Here is a 25384-nt window from a genome sequence, read left to right as displayed (position 1 = left end):
CTAAGTGTAAATTACCAATTGTAAAATGTATTTTAAATTTAAAATGTGATATAATGTCTCATTTCAAAATTTCATATATTGAATTAACAAACAAAAATATGAACTTAATAAGAGAATACAAAAATAAATGTAATTTATGTTTTTATTTCAGTCCCTTCAATTATTTTACATGATTATATTTAATTTATAATCATTGAGATTTTACACTTACAGCATGTATACAAAAATATAACTTATAATGTGTAACCAACCAAATCATGTATATTTATATAAATATAAAATGTTATCAAAACCATTGAATTAGGAGATAAAACAATTTTATCTAGAATAACTAAAAATACAGTTAAATCTTTAAAAAAGAAACTTCTATAAAAATAAATCAAGTACACAATATATTATTTTATGAATATTATTATCAATACAATTTTCAAGAACAAATTATGTTTTACTTATATTAAAATTAACAATAACCTGTATAATACTTATTACTAAAATAATTATAATAAAGTATTTAAATGAGAGTTATACATGTCAAATAATAAATAAATATATAATACAGTTACAAACATTACAATTGTCTTATTTTATAAGATTTTTTTAATATAAGAATATAATATATATTTGCAATTTTAATTTACAAATAATTACATTATGAATTGGTTTATTATGTACATCTTGAAAAATATAATTTATCTTGTCATAACAAATTTACTTCTAAATTAATAATATTGATTATTACTTTTAGTTAATATTATTATCAAATGGAAACTATTAATTGTCATATATGAGCAAGTAAAAGTTACTTTGGAATGATTATGTACCATATTAATCACAAGTTTATTAAAAAATCTTAAAATATATAGGACTAGCTCAAAACTTTAGAACAACAAAATAAAATAGAAAATAATATACTTTGTTTAAGACATTTAAATCTGAGCATAAACTTTGCTAAATTAATAAGCTGTGTTACAAAAAATAGGTATTAATCAAGATTCATTGTCCATAAACTATAGAGTTACGTTTACTAGACATCCAACGCATAAATATACAAAATATAAGTATCATTGTTATTGTCAACATTAATAGAAGACTAGCAATGATTGACAACTCTAGAAAACCCAAACTTGAATGGGGAGGTGTACCAATTCCTACCAAAAAGGTCCTGAAATTAATAATGTATTGTTAATAAATACTCTCTAGAACATAATTAAATAAAAACATAACTTACCAATAAGTATAATTAGATTTAGCATAAAATTCATCATTGGGTTGTCCAAAAGACACATTAAATGACTTTAAAAGAAATTGAGAGTTGTTGCCAAATAATGAATTCCCATACATGTTAAATAGAGGGGTGTTAATCCAGTCATTTTCATAGAGATGATCATGAATGTCATACTGAATTGTAGAAGAAGAATTTAATGCATGTGTATTTTCTGCTTTATACACAACTGGTTTCCAACTTAGAAAACCACCTCCTTCCACATCTCCTTTAGCATTCAACAAATAATTCTAAAATAATCACAAAATATTAGCACATTATTAAGAGGAAGTAAACTATGTCTTCTTGGTCTTACAAAAGCCTAATTTTATAAGTTTAAATTTGACGTAATAATATAACATTATTTATAATAATTAGAAATCTATTATCAAACTTAATAAATCTAAAAGGCAAGTTAAAATTGATAATCAGATAAAAATTAATTTGATTAACTATTATGAATAAATTATTAAAAGCTATTTTATCAGATTTTAGGTTCAGTTGGTGATGAAATTAATTGTAGCAGTTATTTACAAAAGTATATATTTATAACCTATAATTATATAGTATAATACTCGTTGAGTAAGTTTTAAAGGAATATAATAAAATCTAAATAATAATTTACAATTTTTAAAGGGTGAAATGTAGTGATCAATGTTTAGTTGATATGTTTTTATTTGATGACATTAAAAATATTAACCACCGCCCATTTGACTGCACTTACAAAAACTTAATTTTGATAAAAGAAATAATAAATGACTTTTTTTGTAATAAACAAGATGATAAATGATATTGTGTTAGTATGCCTGTAAATTTGGCAATGGTGGTCACAATTGTAAATACTGGTCAAGGGTATACCATAACGAAACAATTTTCTGCCGTTTTAAATTTTCTTAGTATGAATTATCCATTATATTCAAAAATTCATAATAACTTAATTAAACATTGTTAACAAAGCTTTGAAAACAATTTAAATAGCTAGTAAAGAAGAAGGAAAGTGAAGTAAATAAAAACAGAATATCACTAATTACGGTTTTAGCAGGGGAGTTTGTTATAAGAATACTATGAGCGACTGCTCCTTCCCCGAAAATATGGGAAAAAATGTTTTAAGTTGAACAGATTTAATCATAATTCATAACAGTAGATCAATCATTCAATTAAAAAATAAGTGTAAAAGTTAATATTTAACTAAAGAAGAACCTAAAAATATTACATTAGTCCGAGTAAATTTAGTTGGTGAGTGAGTTGTTTTGAAAATTGCTCCTTGTGTTTTGAAGATTCAAACAGCCACTAGGTTTTAGCAGACAGTACATGGTCTAAAAGGTCATACAAAAGTAACTATAATGCTCTTTCTGGCGTAGGAAGTATTATTTTAACTTATAAGTAAATAAATAAATATAAATCTACAATCTAAATATTTATTTAGAATATGAAAAAGAGATATCAACATATAATTGTAAATAATGGTATAAATACATAATTTTTTTTGCTAAAAATTGTTACTGACACTTATTGATAATGACTAAACATGTTTTGATAATAAATAAAAATTGCAACCACTATAAAATTGGATACAGTATTATAGTAACAAGAATTTTTAATTTTAACAAGGTTTTATTACTGAATGATTGTAATATTAAATAAGAAATGATACACAACATAAATTTAGCACCAGATAATTTGGTATGTTTAACTTGTTGGAGCATCATAAAAGTGCTAAACATCAATCCATATTAAACATTTTACAGCTGATTTTATGGCAATAGATAATTTTTACTCATTGCTAAGACTTGAAGAACTTAAATCAAAAAATTAATTTAAAAAAAAACCATAATTACTATACTAAGCGTGAATAACATATGGACCATTTTTTCCACTCCGTATATATGAATGTGATACATAGAAGTATAAAAAATTAATGACCCAGACACTAAATTAATCATTATGACTGTTAAAGGTGTTACGCAATTGTAAAGCAAATAGATATACATAAAAACATAAATGATAAATTATACTCTACATTAATCATACTTAATAGATTTTACTGACAATTAAGAAATAATGTTTAAGATTATTGAGTCAGTAATGAATAATAATTAATGAATATTTACATGCAAACTAAAATTTAATTTAAAATTAGTTATGAAAGAATATTTTACTATTAATTTAAGACGTGTTTTGAAAAATGTGTACTCTCTTTATAGTTAAATATGAAAAGAAAAAACAACAGTACAACCAATAGAAAGTTTAAATAATTACAAGATCAATGTAATTTTATGTGTATCACACATAACAATGATAATTAATCAATATTTAACATGTCATTAATTAATAATAAAATATTTTTTCATAATTATTTAAGCATTTTATTGGACCTGCCATTAATTTTCTTTCCATATTTAAACACATAGGGTACTAATTTTCCAAAACACGTCTTTACTTTTGTTTTAAAATGTAATTTAAAAACTACAAATTATTTAAAGTATATTTAATTTTTTATAATACAAAATTTTGAATTCAAAGATTTTAATAAATTAAATACATACTAACTTTATTAGTTTAAAATTAAATGTTGTTAATATTTAGTCATGTCAGATAAAAATGTACCAAATATGTTATAAACAGTTATCACAGTAAAAAAAAATAAACCAATTCAAAATTAGGTACTTGATTTCAATCAATAATTTAGTTAAATAATCATAACAACAACAGTCATAACAATCTAGATTTTCTGAATAGTTTATAAAACAATACACTTTTAGGTATACATTATAGAATGCAATTTAAAAATGGTTTCATAAAATATTGTGACTAAAAATATAATTTAATATTATTATAATGATTGTGACTAAGTCATAATAATTGTTTTACTAATTATTCAATTTGTGTTTATATTTTAAAAATGTATCATAATAAAATATAATTATTGTTTCATTAGTAGAATATGTGTACATAATCATAATAAATAAATAAGCAAATTTTATTAACTTACTAAAAATGTGCCACCAGATAGTTTATCATCTGAAAATGTATTGCTCGATAGTTCTTCAGACTTATTGAATGGAAAAGAACTAAAAGTAAGTAATTCGATTGCAAAACGTGATTTGGTAAAATTTGTAGTCAAATTATTAAGTGTAAGTGTTAGTTCGCCAGATTCTGGAGTATGAACAAGATGTGGCAACTTAGATCCGGTATCTTTTTTCCCATATACTTTTAACTATATTAGATAAAATAATATTTTAAAATATATATTAATCAAATTTATAACTTATTAGGTATATCACAATATTTAAAATATTCAAGAATCAAAAAATGCAATAAATCTAATTAAGATAATTACAGAACTTCAGTATAAAAAAATAGATAATACTAATTTGCAATTATCAATAATTACAAAACCCCAACGTATTTAATATCACAACAAGTGTGATCCACACTAAACACATTAATAGAAGTTTAACTATAATAGATTTAGTATTATATTTAAAATTTGAGATTTCTTTTTAAAAACTGAGTAACTTATTTTCAATAATTACAATGGATATATTCAATTATTTAAGTTTTAACATTTAGACAAACCAGTAAAATATTAACATTTAATGGTACATCTATGGATAAATATTATGAAACATTAATGTTTTTTTAAGTAATAATTATTTAATAATAAAACTTAAGTACATTAGTTTTTATTTTTACAATTGGTATATTAAAATTAAAAACATCATGACATTTTATGCTATTAAATTTCAAAATTAATAAATAGCCAATTGACAATTGTCTAACTATTCATACATTTATTTTATCTATAAATGACCTCAAGGCTAACTTCATGATTTCTTACCGTAACAGATACAATACCAGTTTTGTTAATGCCAGGAGCTCTATATGAATTAGCAGAGAGAAGAATCTCAACAGATTCATTATTATTGTTTATTGATTGAGTTGTATTCCAATTAAACTTCTTAAAATCCATTTTTATAAAATTTTTGCCATTTTGTATATTTGCTGTGTCGTTTACATCATTGAACTCATATAACTAAAGTTAAAATATAGTGTAAAGTTATAAAAATATAAATTTTCATAATTTGTAATATAAATATTAGTGAAATTAGTAATTGACCTTGCCAAAATATAATGTATTCAAAATTATTTTAAACGTAATATTAAAAGACATTAGACGACATTTCTATCAATTAAGATGCCCTATACATGTACCTCTTTTTTATATATATTTCTTAGTTAAGTGTGTACAGATTTTAATTATTAAAAGTTATATAGTGCATGCTTACAGTACATTCTAAAATGTAATGAATTTGATTAATTCAATCAACTTTTATAATTTATTTATATAAATAACAAATTAAAATTCAAAAACATTTAGTACTAGGATAACAAAATATTAAATTTAAAAGAATTAAATTGCTTAATCACTGGTTTCTACGAATATTTAATAGAATAAAATTAACAATTACTAAACTAAATTATCAGATACACAAGACACTGAGATTATAGACAGAAAAAAAGAACATACATATTGTTAAATATATAGGTGCTGCCCTCCAAACCATAAATTAAAATATACTATAATATAAATATTATTTTAATTTTTTGCACCGAAATGCGCATACCTAAATTTTATTTATTATGCAGCATAATAATGAATATTAATGGCAAACTTGATAAAAATTATTTTTTGTAATAAACTAATATTGCACATTAATTGTTAATACTTAAATGTCTTTGAAACTTTAAAAATATAAATTTACAGTCGATAATCATTAGTGTTAAAATATAAACTTACATTATTGAAGACTGATGCAAACGTGTACAGCGGAGACTCGGTAAATTTGATATTGTTGTCCCGATCATCAGTATAATTCACTTGAATAACGGCATCTTTGTTTGTTACTATAACTACCAACGATGGTTTGAAAGTGGCATCAAGTACAAAATGTACAGTATCGTTTTCACCATCAGCCCGTATGTATGTAAGTTTTGAAAATTTAGAACAATGATCCTCCAACGACATCCAGGATTGAATTCAACGTGTAACTATTCAAATAAACACAAGGAAATTAATGCTCGTCACAAGGACAAGATCCGTAAATAACAGTTTTTAATTAAATTACCTTTCTATCAGCAGCCACATACGTAGTAAATATCGTCAAAACGAACACAATACTTTTAAGCGCTTTCATTTTTTTGTATTCACAGTGCACTAAAGTAAAAAGAAATGGACCACAAACTTATGCGATTTCTGAAGAAATGTTTAAAAATTTGAAATTGTTAATTTACGGTAATTTCAAAATATTGACTTGTTTGGTAAGAAACGAATTTAAACATTAAATAATAATAAAAGCGATAACTCGACCTATTGGCTATTGTACCTATTGTTCTATTAATAATTGTATTATGTTTACTCATTCAATTGGAATTGTAACCGTCATTGGCCAGCCGAATGCCGATAATGAATTACGCATTCGGGCATCTCGAGTTCGAACAAAAGTGTTACGGTTGTTGCGTGACCGCCAGCTGCAGGCTTCGACTAATAAACATACAGATACAATATTATTATTATTGTTGTTATTATCAAATATAACGATTTAACATGTATGAAATGAAAATACTCCCATTCCCGCTTTGACAATGGACCGTTTGAACAATATTATTATTTTACACATGGCCATACTGTATAACGTTTATTGTTATTATTTTGCTTTCTTATCAAACGACATTGATAAACCCCGGTATTCCCTAATTTCAAATTTGAAAAAACGTGATTATTAATCCATATCACTGAACGGTAAAATAATATTAATCCAATCGTTGAATAGCAGTTCCTACTGTTTCTAGTTATGCCAATTAAGACTATTTAGGAGTTTGGAGTTAGTACAAAGTAGTAAGCAAATAGTGAGTTAAGTCAAAAAAATCCGTGGATTATTAAATTATCATTGGACATTGCTTTTTAATTTGTATATATAAAATATTTATATATCAGTAAACACCCGTAGGCAGTATTACAATTGGCCATATTTGTTTCCCATTATTTCGAATGCTTTAAATCTGGATGAATATAACACAATGTTAGCCGCCACCAATCCACAAGTAAGTAATTTCTGACTATTTAAATATCATGAGAAATAATAACAATAACTTTAGGTGTTCATACCTTTTGGGCGGCAACATGTAAAAAATAGATTCATCGGTGAAGTGAATACTCCATCAGTTGGATATTATGATCGACCAGAACTTCATTCTGATGAATTTTTATCAAAAACAATGATTGATCTATCATTGGATCAATCAAATAATAGACAAGTAAGTATTCTTATTAGTGTGTGTGGTTAGTATATAAAAAGTTAACTTTGATAATACAATATTAGTCAAGTAACAATAACAGTAAAAAAACTTAAGGATTCAGTAATTAAATAATTAAATGATAAACCATTAGTAGTTCTTTTGGATCTTCAACCATTCCTATACTGATTATTACAAATAATTTACTATAATTGAATTTTAAGTGTTACTTCTTGGTTGAATTTTATATGGTTTTATTATGGTTATATAATTCGTTTATGGTGAATTCCATATGAATCTCCATTACATGTCTGGTTTATTTAAAAATTTAACATGAAAGTGTAAGTCTGAATTAGATTGTCAAATCATCAGTCATCTTTGGTAAAATTGTTGAAGTATATTTCAGTTCATGTGCAAATTAATTAAAGTCAACACTTCACTTTTAAATCAGAATTCTTAATTAAAATAATAAAATATATTCTGTGTGTATGTATGTTATATCCAATAAGCAATATAAAATTAACCGCAAAAACCGCTGAAGAAAATAAACATATATACTCTCTTGTACAAATAATATAATATCTTTTACCTTAATAATATAGACATAAACATTTTTTACATGTTTATATATATATATATATATTTTTTAGATAATAATTGGTTACTTTTAAGAGGAAGTTACCACACTATTTGTTTTATTTGTGTAACTGACAAATAAAACCAATTTTCATTTAACCAAATAAATCTTGCATTATTAGCTTTAATATTATGGTAAATTGGTGGCCTATTAAACTTTAAGTTAACAATATTTAATTTTATCAATGTTAAAATATGAGTATTTTTAATTATTAATATTTTATCACCTTAATAATATAGTATCTATCATTATTAATTAATATATTATTTTAATAATTGTTTGATTTCTTATTTCTTATATGTATATATATATTATTTTTTTTATCAGACTATTTAGAAAATGTCATCTTATGATTTTTAGTTTTTTTAGTTTTAACTTACTGTGTTGTTTTAGCTACAAGAAAACTTTATTTTGAGAGAAAAAGATGGAGCTGAAGAAGAATTATATGTTTCTGGTAAAATAGTAGTGCACAGCCGAGGAAATGCGTGTAAATCTGCTGCTGATAAAGAAGACTATATTCCAAGTTGTAGAACATTAATCTGTACTTATACAATGGAAACTAATGTTACTCATGCTCTATGGAGTAAATTCAATATTTCACCAGAAGTAAATGATAGTGAAATAAAACCTGAAGGTACATCCCTTACTTATAAAAACAATGAAATATTCACGGTTGTTATTGTTAGTTATCCATGAAGATGGTAATCAAATAGATGTTAAGAGGTTTACTTTAAAAGTATATATTACATAGATTACTATTTATTAATTTAGCTTTATGTTTCTGATGTTTTACCACATTCCTTATTACTTAAATATATTTTTATAAATAAAGTTGAACTTTATTTTTAATTATTATGTATATTGTTTTATAGAAAAAATAGTTCCATGCATATGTATAGTTGATGCAAAAAAAATTAGTTTATATTCTGAAGGAGGAGATGTTTGGCATACACCATTATATTTTAAGGTATACTATTGAAATGAGTAGTGTTCATAATTATTACAAGGGTTTGGATTTGTATATATTTGCATATTTTGTATTACATTCTAAGAAAACATAAGTTATGTTTCGTGAAGATATAGTTAAAAATACAAATAGTTTAATATTTTACAATTTAAAGTCTTAATTTTTTTTTTTTATGACATGATGAGCTATTTTGTAATTAAAATTACAGTAAAACTGTTTTAAGTACGAAAAAATAAAAAACAAAAGATTTTAATATAGACTGGCAATATTTGTCAAAATATGATGTGCTTTATAAAGTATATCTACCTAATTATAATTTTACTATGCCTACCTTATTATTTTCCTTAAATTTTATTCTATTTAATTATTATTTGTTTTTAATTTTTGTTTATTAACAATAAATTAATATTGTTTTAACTTGTTCTATACTAATGTAAAATAAAATTTTAAAAATCAAAAACTTTTTTTAAATATGGTTTTTATGAGCATTTTATTGATTGAATGCAAATATTTTTAAAATCATTCATGTTTAAATCTTTAGTGCATACAGATCCAAACCCTATTGTCACCAATTAATAAATATTTAAAATTTTAATTATTTTTTCAGGTAACATCTGTTTGGAATACAAGTTTTGGCATATTAATTGAAAGAGACTTAGGTCAAGTACCTATTGATATGACAGGAAAATCTTTACCATTACCAACTATATATTCATTGAGTCAGCCATTAAAAGAAGTGCTGCCTTTGTTTTTATTAAAACAAGGTATTTATTTATTTATTATATTTGGATCATCTTTATCAGTTATTTGTTATATTATATATTTTAAAAATATTTATATGTTTAATATTGTTTGTAAATTATCATAAATATTAATCATGTATTACATGGAATTAGACAAATTAATTTAATCAATTTAATTTTGTAGGAAGTGTACTACAGTATGCCAGAGATTGTTTAACTACTATAGTTTTCACCAGTATTGAGTTTAATATATGTTTGATGTATGACATTTTAAATGGTTTACACAGTGTATGGAAGATCAGAAAGCCTACAACTGAAGTAAATTATTATGTTTTATAAAAATACATTTTTATTTTTAATTATTGATGTATAGGAATGCAATATTATGTGTGGTCAAGATTCAATCTATTCTACAACAACAAATCCATCATATATTCCTAGTAATAGTAACCAAATTAATGCTATGTCAACTTCATTAGTAGCTGGTTCAGGGTTTTTAACTGACAGGCAAGTACAGAGTGAAATAAACACTTATTATTTTTTCAAAAATTTTACAATTTTTGTTTGTACTAACTTATCACTAAAATAACAAAAAAATACATGATCAAATACTCAAAACTGACCATATTTTAAGCGGCCCATCGAGTTTTACTCAATAATATACCAGACCAATCCGATGGCCCTGCATATATACATAGGCGTGTTTTCAGAAGGGACTGGGTGAGCACTGCTCCCCCTCAGCAGACTGCCACCAACAAGATCATGTTTGGATAAAAAAAAAGTTGTATGGTGTGTATTCTATAGTACAGCAGTTCCCACTGTGCACCGCGATGTCCTAAGGGGGGCACCCGGTCTACATAAAATTGATTATCAATGAACATTTTTTTTGTTCTGTCTTTCGTGTTATTCACAGCAGGACACCATGGCTAAATTGGATCCAAAAAAAGTTTGGGAACCTGCTGCTATAGTACCTTGTACCTATCTATAAACTTTGATTATTTTTTTTATATTTTTTAATTTTGTAACATAAAAAATGTTTTTCATGTCTAAAAAAAATAGGTCTCATGATTTAAAAAATTGTTTTGTCCTAATTCTCTCAGCCCTAATTCTAAACATGCCTATGTACATACATATATTATTATTATTTTTTGAGATAATAATTGGTTACTTTTAAAAGGAAAATTGGCCTATTAAACTTAAAACTAACAATATTATTTATGTATGATTTTTAACAATGATAAAATATGAGTATTTTTAATTATTAATATTTTATGTACTCATATTAAAAAATCAGCATACAAATGCATGTAATATTCTTAACTTTTAGTTCGATAATAGGTTAGTTTTCTTCTTCTTCTTTTTCTTCTACTAGCTTTTATACTTCATGAAATACCTATATTGCTTTTATTATTCCTTTACACCTAATACTGTCATTATTTTCTATTTTCATTCTTTGTAAGATTTCTACAGGATCTTTCTTCATCTTGTTTGCCCATCAGAATTTCTCAAGTCTTTCTGTTCTGTGACTCATAAAAAATTGTATTTACTATATCTACATATTACCAGCTAATTCTAAACTTTTATTTTAAAAAATTGATTTTTACTTTTATTTTGGAACTTTGAAATAGTTTGAAAAATTTCTTAATTTGTTCGTTTTCTAAATTTCCATTCTTAATTATAGGTCCATATATTCAGTATAAACAATATAGCAGTGTTTCCCAACTGGTGTTCCGCGGAACCTAAGGGTTCCGTCAGCCGGTACAAATGTTCCGTTAGAAATTTGGGGAAATATATATTAATTAATAATATTTTTGATTTAAATTATGATTTGAACATAGAAAAGCTACAAAAATTATATGTGGTTCAACAAAACAGTTCAACCTCCTGCAAAGGTTCCACGAATAAAAGAAGTTGGGAAACACTGCAATATAGTACTCTTCTAATAAATTTATTAATATTTTTCTCATCTCTTTAGTTAACGACTCAGTTTCACATCTATAAGTTAATACTGGGCTTAGAAACTTGAAATATATGTCTTTTTTTTTCTTTTGGATAAAAGTTTTGAATTAAATCATTTTCCCAAAGCATAATATCCCTTGTTTCCTGGTAAAATTCTCTATTTTATTTTGTTATGCATATAATTTTGGCTGTCTTACTAGATATTTTGTCTTTTTCTGATTGATTCATATACCTATTAATTTGCTTGCTTTTATTTCTATTTTATGTAAGAAACTTCCTATCATTATCGTGTATGCCATTATAGTGTTCTAATCCAAGATTTCCGTGTTTTGTCTCGTGGTAAGAGATTTACTTATTTTTCTAGGTCATTTAAGAGAACATTATACCCGCATGTGTTAGGTTAGGTTAGGTCATGTCTTACAGACATAACATTCTTAGCTTTAAATTTGATAATAGGTAAATTTGCTCTAATATTAAAGGTAACATCACAAAATGTGTTCTGCTGAACGCAAATTTGCTAATACATGTGGGTATAACGTCCAGTTGACACTAATAGCTAACCACACCATATTGATTCTTCTTAACCCAAAATTGTAGCATTAGTCAAGGCGAGAAATAAAAAAATGCGTTGATATTCTTTTAAAGGTTTATCTAAAATAAATGTATATAATTATTTTATTTTAGATTATCATTAAATCATCCAGTCAACTCAAGTCCATTCACTTTCAACAATAGACGGAGTACCCCTAATATTATGTCACCATTTAATACTCTAAGTCCTATGACTGGAATAAGGTTTAATATTAAAGTTTTATTTATTGCATGTATAAATAATTTATATATTTTAAAATGAAAATTTTCAATTTTAGTCATTACAACTCCTCTGTTTGGAATAGTCCATCAAATACTTCAAAAAGGCGATCAAATGTTACTATTATTAATAATCAAACATTCAATACCCCAACATCAATGTCTCAAACTGTTAATGCTAGGCTGGGTCATGGAAGCATATATGGAGATAATAATTCTAAACCTGTTAGTCCTGATATTTGTTTAGAATATATGTGGACAGAAAATCAAAATACTAAAGGGTATACATTTTTAAATATATTTAAATTGTTTTTCTCATTTATAATTAAAATCGAGAAAATTTAACTACCTGTAATCTTTCAAATTACAACAGTGACGGATAGGGATTGTTTTTTTGTTAATAGAAGTTGCTATTAGTGGTGGGGATTAAATCCATATTTAAATCAAATTCTTATCTGAATTTATGGATTTGTTTTTTATGTGACTTATTATTATTTTCAATTTGTGATAAAATTAATTATTTTATTTTATTGTCATAAAAATTTAAAAACAAATTAATAAAAAGTTTTATGAACTACTATATACTTATTATAACTTCAACAATTATTTATAATTTGTTAATTGATTTCATTTTATTCCTAAATGGTTTACAGTGATAGCATGGCCAAATTAACTTATTTAACTTAATTAACTTATCTTTATTGCATAACCTGCAAATGATTATTGAAAAAGCTTTTTTGTAGATAAGTTAAATTTAAACAACAAATTACAATACAATGTAGGAATGATACAACAATAATTGTTATCAATATAAGACTAGAATTTAATTTATTATAATATTAAAATGATTCTTTGGACAGCAAAATTAAGTTGAATAATCCATGAAATCTGGACTTGACAAATCCGAATATTTCAAATTGTTGGAATCTGAATATGCCCACCACTATTTACTATCAAGGGTTTATAAATAAATAATTTAATTGTACTGAGATCACGGTAGTATCATGGGCCCTAAATCAAATTCAAATAAGGACCTACTGGTAAAATCCTTATAGGCCTATTCGTCACTGTTTTCAGAAATATTTATTAACATTTTGTATTTTTGTTAAGAAATCAAGATTTATGTGCTTCAACAAAAGTGTTTATTGCTTCAAATTTTGTTGGAGATCGCCATTTATGCTATCTTTTGCCTAAAAAAAACCAGTTAATATGTGTTGAATTGGAACATTCAGAAACAAATATAAGTGATATCACTTTAGGAAACATCACTGTTCTTTTAGCAAAAGATGCAGCATATTTACCAGTAATTATTAATTATACCATTAATAAACAAAAATTTAATATGAATCTTATAGATTATACAGTATTACTAGTTAATCAATATAATATTTGATAATAAATTTGAAAAGCATTACTAAACAAATTCAATTATTTTGAGATAGTTAATGATTAGAGGTTAAACACATCATTATAATTAAAATTGAGGTGACATTGTCTTTTTAAAATTTATAATGTTCCTACTAATGTTTATGTATACGATCTATGGCAATACTAAACAATAAGTATAATTTATAAATGTAAAAGTACTATAAATAGAAAAAAAATTATTTTCTATCCAATATAGTAATTCTTGAGAAAAATATATTTTAATTAAGCGTTTAAGGAGGGCTATTACAAATTACAATGCAATTTATTTATGTCCCCTTATTAAATAATTTAATAAAAATTAGTAACAAAAATATATTATCCTGGTAATAAATCTATTTGATTAAATCTAAACTTATAACTTTTAATTTATGATTATTATTTTTAAATAATTGACGCATAATGTATATTTTTATATTTTAGTCAAAAAATTTAACGGTGATAATGGATTGTCAAAACAGTATTTCATTATATTCTGGAATATTAATTATTGGTTCTATCCAGTTAGGGAGTATGTCTTCAGTATTTGATGAAAATACATCTTATTTTACAGCAACAAACAAGTCAACTATTGGAAGTCCAATGATAAAGTAATAGATTATTTTTAATTTAAATTATTTCTTTTAATCTTGTATATTATTAATGAAATTCATTTTAACATAGTCATAAAAGTTTATTATCATCTACAAGAAATGAAGATATTCAAATAAATGAAAATGTTAACAGTATTTTATCATCTTCTGAATATGACTCACAACTTGTAGCACATTTTGAAACGCCATATTCCGAATCATCAATAAATTATTATACATCAAAAGTAGAATTAAAATACTTAAGAGATCCTATATCTTCTCGTGTTACTTTAGTAAATATTTTTTATTTTTTTCATTTAACAATTCAAATTAATTAATTAAATGTTTTGTATTACATATAGGTTCATGAAGATGGAAGTATGATTAGAGTTGATTTTCCTGTTATTAGTTCCTCCCCATTAGGTTAGTAATTACTAAAATAATTAAACAAATTTTATTATAAATGTTAACTTCTTTACATTATTTTAGTTACTAAATGTTTGAATACATTAAAAAATATTCTTAAAAAATCAACTGTTATGGAACTTATGTCAAAATGGTATACAGTTAGAAATGCTCCAGGCACACAAAATATATCTGGTGAAGAGGAATGGAAATTATTTATCCAGATGTTACTTAGACTCATAGGATATAACTTAGAATCATTGCCATTAACACAAGATTCTTTAAGTACATATAATGATACCCCGGCAAAATCAAAAAAACAGAGGGTTTTGGATATGGGAAGTGACGAAGACTGGACATTTATGTTGAAATCATCGTTTAACAGTTTCCGGGGCAATAATATAGCAGCCTCTCTTGGATTGAAAAATAAATTAAAGATTTATAATCAAAGTTTTAATCAACATTCAAATTTAAAAAATAATATTGATACAAATGCAATACTTTTTCCTTATATCTATGATGTTTTATTTTCTTTACATTTAGTCTATGAGGTATGTATAATTCAATGAAACAAATAAATTTGTATTTATTATTTTGTTTTTTCAAGGACTTAAAACTTAATACAATGAAAACAAATTTGCTACCAATGATTGTGCAATTGTTATATCAATTAGCAACTGATTTGAAATTAGATGAGTATGTTTATCATTATTGGAAAGATTATCCTAATTTTTGTAACAGAAATTATCCATCATTAGGAGTAAGTTATAACCAATTTCTTATAACGTAAAAAATACGCATACATTTTGTTTTAGATATTATATGTATTTAAATTTTAGTTGAGTCAAATAAGTGAAGACAATTTGAAAACCCTTATTATTCCATCATATTTTGAACCAAGTCCGCCTAACATATTCAGATTGTGTTTCTTGCTAATGAAATATTATGAAGCTAATCCTTATCCTTGTATAGACAATGTAAATAGAAGGACCAAGAATATAGTTCAGGTAAAATACATCAAATCAATATTATTTATTTTAATACGATACACTTATTTCTAATGTGTACTAATTTATTTTATATATGAAGACATCACACTTAGATGGTTTGTCTCCTTATTAAACAAATATATCTAATTTTAATTCAGCAAAATGGATTTTGTTTTGTGTTATATTTTTAATTTTTAAGTGAGTTATTAACATTTTGAAATTCCAATATCGTGTATGTCGTGTCCACAAATGAAATCATTCGTTTCATGAACTCATGATATCCAGATAATGAAATTCATCTAGATACTCATAATATCATTAGCATACGTACAATTTTAGTTTGATTAGGGTTTTCACTATGGATCGATCAAAGACCTATGGGGGACCTGCCCCTCCACCACTTTATAGATAAACTAGTAAATATCACCAACATTTTATTACACAAAATAATTCTTTCAAATTTCTATTTTTGTATTAATTGCCTTCTCTTATTCTTTTAAAATATAAAATATTTTATAGTTACATATTATATAATATATGTATACTATATATAAACAAAATAATAAAATAACTAAACAATATTCATTTTTTTGAAAAAAAAACTTAATATTAAGACATGTTTTCTATTAGCATTCTTATTATTTGTAAATGATAGCTAAATGTCAAACTATAGCTATAACTTGATAGTTTAAACTTTATAGTCATAAGTTGTAATTTGTAAATGTTAAATAAACATTCAAGTGCCTTAATAAAAAAATTAAGTTCATTTAAAGTTACTTTAATTTATTATCAATAAAAAAGTTAAACCTAATCAAATATTTGAATAATGATTTGTCTTATGATATGAATATGGTATGGTGTTGCTGTGATAGTAGTCTAAAAAATAAATTGTAGGCATAGACTACCATTAGTGATTAGTTCAGCCATACTCACTATCTTTAAGTTCATAGATCATCTAGTTTTTTGTTCAAAAGATCATAATCTATAGTCAATCGACATATTATTTAACATATAAAAAAAATTTGGGAGGAAGAAGAAATTTCGGGGAACATTAAAACCCTAGAACCCTACCCCTGTGTATGTCACTGCATAATATGCTTAATAATTACAATTTAGTAAATAGCTGATAATCATACTCAAATAACATTCTTACATTTAAGTTTGATAATATGTTATTCATTCTAATATTAAAGCTAACATTAGAAAATTGATTCTGTTGAACACAAATTTGTGATATGCACTTGTTAGATAATAATATACATACAAGCATAGCTTACTTTTAAATTATAGATTCTATTCATATTGATTTACAAATAATGATAATTTATTTTACTTGTTATATTCATTTTAAACATTAATTAAGGTAAAAAAAAAATTTTAATTTTAAATATTAATTTTGATTGAGAAGAAAATGTTAATTAGATTTTACTATATTTAAATTTTTAAATACACTTCTAATTTTTACAGATCTATGGTTTATTATGTTTAAAAAAGAAGACTCACATTAATGCATTAGTAAAAACAATAAATCCTGCTGGAGTAAAATTAAATAAAAATGAAACCATATCATTAGAGAGTGTAAATTTGAAAAGCAAAGTATCAAAATATCAGCACGCTACATTTTTTATGTCAAAAATTGGTAAAATTGTAATAAAATATTTATCAATTTAAGTTATATTCTAATCTATTTGTAGGAATTACACAACAAACTTTATTAACTTACCCACCTGGAGTTGCAATATTGCTTTGTGATGTTATTGATAAATGCAGAGAAAATCCACCTACAAATTGGCCAAAATCAACATATGAATTAATCTTGAGAGAAGATTTAGCATCACAGACCTTAAATACATTTTATATTAATGAAAATAAAAAAAAAAATTCTACAAATACAGATAAATCTAAGAATTGGAATGATGTGGGCGAAACAGATAATGGTATTATAAAAGATGGCATGGAAAATCTGGATGATGAAGTATAAATTTTTAAATTTTTGATTTCTGTTAATCGTATTTCAACAAAAAGTTAAAACCCCTTTTTACTAAATTATTAAATTAATATTTACTATAGGTCATGAAATTATTATGGAGCCAAGATCATCGTATAACTGATGTGAGAAATTTTTTACAATCTTGTCACCCAGTTACCATTGGTATTAAGCAACCACCAGAAGCTAGTGATCACGACTTTGTTGAGGAACAAGAAAAATATTTATATTCAATTTGCTCAAGAACAATGGCTCTACCAGTTGGCAGGTAAGATTTGTAATGAAAAAGTCACATAATTTGCATCTATATTTATTATGAATTGTTTGATGGTTAAAATATGCTATAGATACAATTCATGAATGGAAATTTCTTAAAACTTAAAGCTAATAATTATTAATTTTCTTTTATTACTTTTATATAATTAGAGGAATGTTTACCATGAGATCAATTCAACCTGTTATAACTGAACCACTTCCATTACCAAAACTTTGTTTGTCTGGTAAAACTCCACGCGGTGCTGCAGTTGAACTTACCCACATAGATATTGTTCCTAATATGAATCTTTGGCCATTATTTCATAATGGAGTAGCTGCTGGATTACGAATAATGCCTTCAGCTGATGATATTGATTCCACTTGGATTCTATACAATAAACCAAGAGTATAAATATATATGATATTTAGTACTATTTATGTTTTATATATTTATTATTTGTTGTTTGCAAATATATAGAGTACTCCTGAAGCATTGCCAGAACATGCTGGATTTCTTATGGCATTGGGATTAAACAGACATATTACTAACTTAGCTACAATGAATACGTATGAATATCTATGTAGATCTCATGAAATGATCAGTATTGCTATACTTATTGGATTAGCAGCAGCTAAAAGAGGTATATTCCTTTATTATCATTCATGTATCACTTACTATTTACTAGTTATTTTATTATTTATTAGGTACTATGGATACAGAAATAACACGAATGTTATGTATCTTTATTGAATCTTTATTACCTCCAACTACAATTGAATTAGATATGAGTCAAAATTTGCAAATAGCAGCATTGTTAAGTATTGGTCTTCTTTATCAAAAAACTGCCCATAGACACATAGCAGAAGCTCTGTTGTCCGAAATAGGCCGACCACCTGGTCCAGAAATGGATAATAGTATTGATAGGGAGTCTTATTCATTAGCAGCAAGTCTTGGTCTTGGTTTAGTTGTTCTAGGTAAAGGTTCAGATGTTGTTGGCCTTAGTGATTTATCCATCGCAGATACTTTGCATTACTATATGGTTGGTGGACATAAAAAACCTCTTACAGGTAAATAAAGAATTTAAAATTTAATTAATTGTTTACTTAAACATTCATTTTTACTATATACCAGGGGTGGTCATCATAAATGTGTTTGCGAGCCACATGAGTAAATAAAATTATATCAAAAACCAAAATGTTTATAAACACATTTTATGTAATTTAGTACAGTTTTATAAATGTATATCAAAAAAATTAATAAGTAAATTTTTATTTTTTAAATAAAATGGAAACCTTAAATGAGCTACCCCTGCTATTTTTACTTGATACTTAATAACTATTTTTCATTTAATAATCAGCTTTTGTATTTCCAAAAGCTTTTAATTTATTAGATTTATATGATATAATTTACTATCAGTGTCAGATAGATAAGTACACTGAAAGTAAATAAAACCAGAGATGGAGATATGAAGACTTCATGTACATTACATGCTTACTGATGCTATGTCAATCTATCTAATATCAACTGTGTTATTCTATTTATAATAATGTTTTTAATTATTATTAAGGAGCTCAAAAAGATAAATACATTAATCCAAGTTATCAAATCCGTGAAGGGGAAATGGTAAATGTAGATGTTACTTCAAGAGGTGCTACTTTAGCCTTAGGGATGATGTATTTTAAAACAGGAAACCAGTAAGCTATTTAAGATTATATTAATATTCATTTATTTTTAATGAAAAATCATGTTTTATAGAGCTGTAGCAAATTGGATGAGCATACCTGATTCCCCATATCTTCTAGATTTTATTAACCCTGAATTTATATTACTTAAAATGTTAGCTAGAGGCTTAATTATGTGGGATTACATATTACCCACTAAAGATTGGATAGAACAGTTTGTTCCTCAATCTATTCAACGCTATTGCTTAGTAAAACCTAAACCAGGAATGGCCAATCCTGATTTAGAGACCATTAAGTATGTTATTAATAAATTATCTTATAAATCAATAATATATAAAATCAAAAATTTATTTTTAGTCAAACATACTGTAATATTGTAGCTGGCTGTAGTATGGCAATGGGCTTACGTTTTGCTGGGTCAGCTAATGAAGAAGCTTTCAATACTCTTTTATCTTATTGCCAAATGTTTATATCATTATGTAGTAAATCAGTTGCTGAACTTTGTGGGAAATCAACAATTGAAACTTGTATAAATGTTACTCTTATATCATTATCTATGGTAAGTTATTTCTACTTATTTTCTTTAGTAATCTAATAAAATTTCATGTTGATTTTACCATTTTTTTTAGTAAATCCCTTAAAGAAAATTCTTAAAAATATGAAATTATATTAGGTTCAAAAATTATTTTCATGACATTCTAGATAGTTATTTTATACATTTTAGGTTTTGGGCTATCTGAGTAAGCTATTGGTTTTATCAATATGTGTATAATATCAATTTTATTAGAAATGTTAAATAGAAAACAAAAAAAGTTTAAATTTATTGACTTAAAATTTAAAATTTGATTTGATGTTTGGAATAATATTTAAAACTTCAAATCATACAATCGATGCTACATCTAAATTAATTTACTGAACTGTTGCCGATTACCACCATAACACCACACATCTCATTTCAGAGAACAAAACATTGTTGTACATGCATCATACCAATCTGTTAACTTCAAAATTATTATTATATTGATAAATGAAAATAAAATGTGATTACTACTGAAAAAATGAATAAATTAAATTTTTATTATTTATTTTTAGTAACAATATTATAATCTCGGTCTTAAATATGTCTATTACATCTGGAGCCTAGAATATGCTTATTATAGCGCACCACAGTTGTTTATCATTATCAATAAACAAAATATTATCCCTAAGTGGCAGTGATTGAAAATATATGGCAGGGGCTGAAGCCCCCCTAAATTTTTTACTCTAATTGCGCCTATGCTTATAGTGCCATTTCCCTGAATGGTTTTACTTCTATGCGCATGTGCACTAATTGTGTATTTCTCATAACTATAATATAATTGAAAAGATATTTTGAACATAATAAATAATTAACATAGTTACATCTATTGTATTTGATCTAAAATTATAGTTACTAATATTATTTTTGAGTATTATAATTTATCATAGAACATAACTTATAAGATATTAAATAATGACTTTCTTGTTCCACTCAGATTATAAAAATGCTTGATATAATAATCTTTATTTATTTGTTTTATTCAAGGTAATGGCAGGTACTGGTGATTTAGAAGTCTTGCGAATTTGTAGATATTTGAGATCAAGAGTGAGTGTATCACCTCATAGTGTTATTACTTACGGATCTCATTTGGCTACACATATGGCACTAGGATTATTATTTTTGGGTGGCGGAAGATACACTCTTTCAACAACTCCTGAAGCCGTAGCTGCACTTATTATAGCATTTTATCCACAATTTCCTACTCATAGTAATGATAACAGGTAAGAATTAAAATTCATGTTAAATTTTGCATTTAATCAAATTGGTTTTTATACATTTTTTTAGATATCATTTACAAGCTTTTAGACATCTTTATATTTTAGCTACTGAACCAAGAATAGTATTACCAAGAGATATTGATTCTGGAGATTTGTGTTATGTTCATTTAAAAGTTATTTTTCTTGACACTGAATATTACCAAAACCAATATTATACAGTCAAAGCTCCATGTTTACTACCGCAATTATCATTATTAAAAGAAGTTCGTGTTGAGGATGGTAGATATTGGTCAATAGTGTTTGAACGTGATAGAAATTGGGATAAGCTTGTGTAAGAAAATGTTAAAATAGACCAATATTATGACAGTTGCTTGCATACTTAATTGTTTTTATTATATTTACTATCAATTGACATTTAGGTGAAAGCTTTTACAATATTTGCTTTTACTTTTAATGAATATTTAAATATTTATATAACCCTTTTTATTATTTAATTAATTAAAAATTGTATTTCATAACCATTATCATGTATCAATGTGCTTAAAAATATAAATAATAACAGTTCAAATTAATTTATTACAGAAACATGTTAAATAATGTCAGTTGCTTAAATGTCAAGCATAAAGCTGGACACTTATCTTACTCAGAAGATCCTAATGGTTACAAATCTCTCATAGCACAAAATCTAAGTTCAAATGATTTTAATTCCTGGACAATTTCTGTAAGTTATAATTTCTCATTTATAATTTTTTGATTTCTAAAGTTTTTAATCTGAGTTTATAATGTATAATTAAATTTAAAATATTTTCCAGCCTGAAATTATATATGGGTTTTCTTCTGATCCAAAAATTGTTCAAATGGTTCGTTACTTTTTAAATTTGACAGGGGATAAAGTTAACAATCCCGATCAAATAACTGTTACTCGGCAATATGCTCAAATATTATTTAATTCAATAGTACATGATAAAGTATTTTTATTACCTCTTTGGATGCCAATAATAAAGGTGTGTAATTGTTGTTTTAATTAAGTTAAATATTGATCTAATTATTATTTTTTTTTAGACTTTAAGTAATTTACCTCAACCTCCTAATAGTTTTTATTGTTGGCAATTGAAATTATTTATCGAGTCAGCTAGTACAACTGTTTGTTCCAAAGAAAAACCTAATGATAGATCAAAATTAATTCCAATATTATTTGCCTCATCAATTGAAATGACCTGTGATTCTATGATTCAAAATTGGGAAAGAGGTAAAAACAATTGAATTTTAATTTAGGAAGTAAACAAGACTAACTGTGCTTTATTATTTTGGTTTTAATAGAAGGAATGTCAGTTAAATTATGTTGGGACTCAACAGATATTCAAAACACTGAAACTGAGTTAATTAAAAGCGCTTATTCTACATTACTGGATATTCCACATAAATCTAAAATAACTGAATTTGGTAAGATTTTAATATTATAGCCAATCAAATTAAAGAAACTTAAATATTTTTGTTTTTGATAATACAATTTTCACTAATTTAAATTAATTAAGAAACTACATCTTTAATGTTTAAACATCAAGTTTCAAAGAGCAATTAATTAGTTATAGATTTTTAAAAATTGTATGAATAAAGTAGAGTAACAAAAGAATAACTCTTATAATATTGGTCCACTACAAAACTCCAGTACTCATCTAAATTTTAATTATAAGTATTTAATTAACTACTCGTTTAAAATATGTATTGTCTTTCAATAAAATAAAAGACTTTAATTATTTTCAACAAAATGAATATTTTGAACTGTGAGTTACTTAGTTAATTTAGTTAAATTAAATTAATTAAATATTAATCTATTTTTCAGCATGTACAGACCCGCATTTGTTGTATGAATATACCAAAGGGCTTTTTTTATCATGGGAAACAATAAGTAAAATATGTTCATAATTTTAATATTATTTTTATCTATAGGTAGCAGTTGTACAAAATATTGTATATTTAAATACCTAATTTGTATTTTTTTTTTTATATATATATATTATATTTTAACCATTTTTAAAAATAATATACATTATTTTAATTACTATTAATATTTGAATATGTGTGAATCCTGTTATAAAAATATATTCATACAAATGATTGATAAAAGCAGTAAATTGAATAACGATATATATATTATATAGTAATTAAAATATAAACTGTTTATCATTTTAATGGTAATTAAAACTAAATTTTAAGCTTACTTCAACTTTTATTGTCTAGTTTTATTTTATTGAACTTTTATCGAAGTGTCTTGTTTAGTATTATTTAATAAAGAATAAGACATAGGCGAAAATCCATTCAAATTTCTGGAAGGGGGACATAGCTCCTCGAGCCTTTGGAATTAAACAATTAAAAAAAGAATTTCAGGTTATACCTTATACAATGTATAATATACATATTAATAATTATATTTCCATATAGTACTTATAGTAGCTAGTTATTTTAGCCATCTGTTTATTATAAATAGGGCAAAGGACTTGTAGCATACAAAATAAATACGTTTCATGCTTTCACAAAGCTAGTTTTGATATTTTAATTTGAATATAAATGCATATTTTGAGTTTTTTTTTTTTGTTTTTTGGGCATATTTTATACTTTTGGAGACGTATTTTAAATTAATTAATAATTTTATTTCTCCGCTGACATTTTTATTTTAAATAATACAACCAAAACATATATTTATTTTTAATTTTTCACGTATAATATGGTTTTTAATATTAACCGCCCGTGGTTGCACATATTTTCTAGAAGTGCTTGAGGATCGCCGATAAGATGATATGATTAATTTGTATATGTCGTATATATATTATTAATAAATAGTATAGTTTACAATGTAATGTCGACATCTCGTATTGTCGGTACTAGTTGTAAATTTATAATACGTAGAACAAATAAAACTAATTCAAAATAATAAATTCTGTCAAATAAAATACAAAATTGGTGATTTTTAATGGTTACAAGTCCTCTGCTCTAATTATAAATTATAATTTATAATCAATTACAAATGTATTTTAATAAAATATGTCTATTCCCTATATTATACTGTACCTAACCTAACCTCGTGGCTCATACGTAAAGCTGGTGGGTATCCAAATTACTCTCGTCTCTAGGACCTAGACAGCTAGACTAGTCTAGTCTAGTCACATCTAAGACCTAACGACATACCTACATCTAAGGCAACATAAGGTACCCTACGTTATGTATTATTATAGAGAAATCGTTTAAAATGTGGGAAAAAATTGGTGGTTTGGCACTTATTATAGATGCTTCATTGGAAAAAAATTCATGCCACCACTGACTATATTCTACTGTCTATGATTTGAAAAAAAAAAATTATGTTTTAACCACGATTTAAGTTAACTTAAATAATATAAAATTAAATCATGGTTTTAACTTTTTGTTTAATGAATGGTCGGCGAAATAACATGCCATGTATTATTTTGTTGTTACATATGTAAATTAATTCTATTTTTCTAAGCTGTTCTCATTGGCCACACTGGGATATATAATCTGGTAGTTTGGCATTCTGTCAAACACATCTAGCCAACCAACCGAGTATTACTACCATACGCATTA

The 25384-nt window shown here is 24.9% G+C and overlaps 2 protein-coding genes across 2 annotated transcripts; one reads left to right on the top strand and one right to left on the bottom strand.

Moving 5' to 3' along the window:
* Positions 1–772: 772 nt before the first annotated feature.
* Positions 773–6793, bottom strand: LOC113550622 (glycosylated lysosomal membrane protein B-like). Its single transcript, XM_026952570.1, is given in 7 exon segments — positions 773–1162; positions 1229–1512; positions 4254–4478; positions 5103–5297; positions 6063–6286; positions 6289–6313; positions 6391–6793. Coding segments are annotated over 7 exon segments (1191 nt in total). The 5' UTR covers positions 6460–6793; the 3' UTR covers positions 773–993.
* A 253-nt stretch (positions 6794–7046) lies between these two features.
* On the top strand, positions 7047–23775 carry LOC113549033 (anaphase-promoting complex subunit 1). The gene is made up of 32 exons (XM_026950178.1): positions 7047–7366; positions 7421–7579; positions 8589–8829; positions 9068–9162; positions 9770–9926; positions 10090–10223; positions 10279–10412; positions 12549–12659; positions 12734–12955; positions 13785–13977; positions 14523–14689; positions 14763–14964; positions 15034–15094; positions 15161–15627; positions 15684–15836; positions 15916–16083; positions 17533–17704; positions 17760–18040; positions 18136–18320; positions 18479–18713; positions 18786–18948; positions 19013–19375; positions 19876–20002; positions 20064–20285; positions 20348–20549; positions 21555–21790; positions 21855–22118; positions 22370–22508; positions 22600–22791; positions 22850–23036; positions 23108–23230; positions 23631–23775. Exons 1-32 carry the CDS (start codon positions 7343–7345, stop codon positions 23711–23713), a joined length of 5862 nt encoding a protein of 1953 aa, XP_026805979.1. The 5' UTR covers positions 7047–7342; the 3' UTR covers positions 23714–23775.
* Positions 23776–25384: the final 1609 nt, after the last annotated feature.

This window comes from Rhopalosiphum maidis, chromosome 1, assembly GCF_003676215.2.
Source record: "Rhopalosiphum maidis isolate BTI-1 chromosome 1, ASM367621v3, whole genome shotgun sequence".
NCBI classification, from domain to species: Eukaryota; Metazoa; Arthropoda; class Insecta; order Hemiptera; family Aphididae; genus Rhopalosiphum; species Rhopalosiphum maidis.
This window is presented reverse-complemented; position numbering and strand designations above follow the sequence as displayed.

What these genes read in the sequence shown, in the direction of transcription:
- LOC113549033 (XM_026950178.1), top strand. Translation starts at nt 7,343, where the DNA reads ATGTTAGCCGCCACCAATCCACAA. An exon ending in TAGTGAAATAAAACCTGAAG is followed by an intron (nt 8,830 to 9,067) that starts GTACATCCCTTA and finishes ATTGTTTTATAG; the next exon opens with AAAAAATAGTTCCATGCATA. An exon ending in TATTAGTTCCTCCCCATTAG is followed by an intron (nt 15,095 to 15,160) that starts GTTAGTAATTAC and finishes ACATTATTTTAG; the next exon opens with TTACTAAATGTTTGAATACA.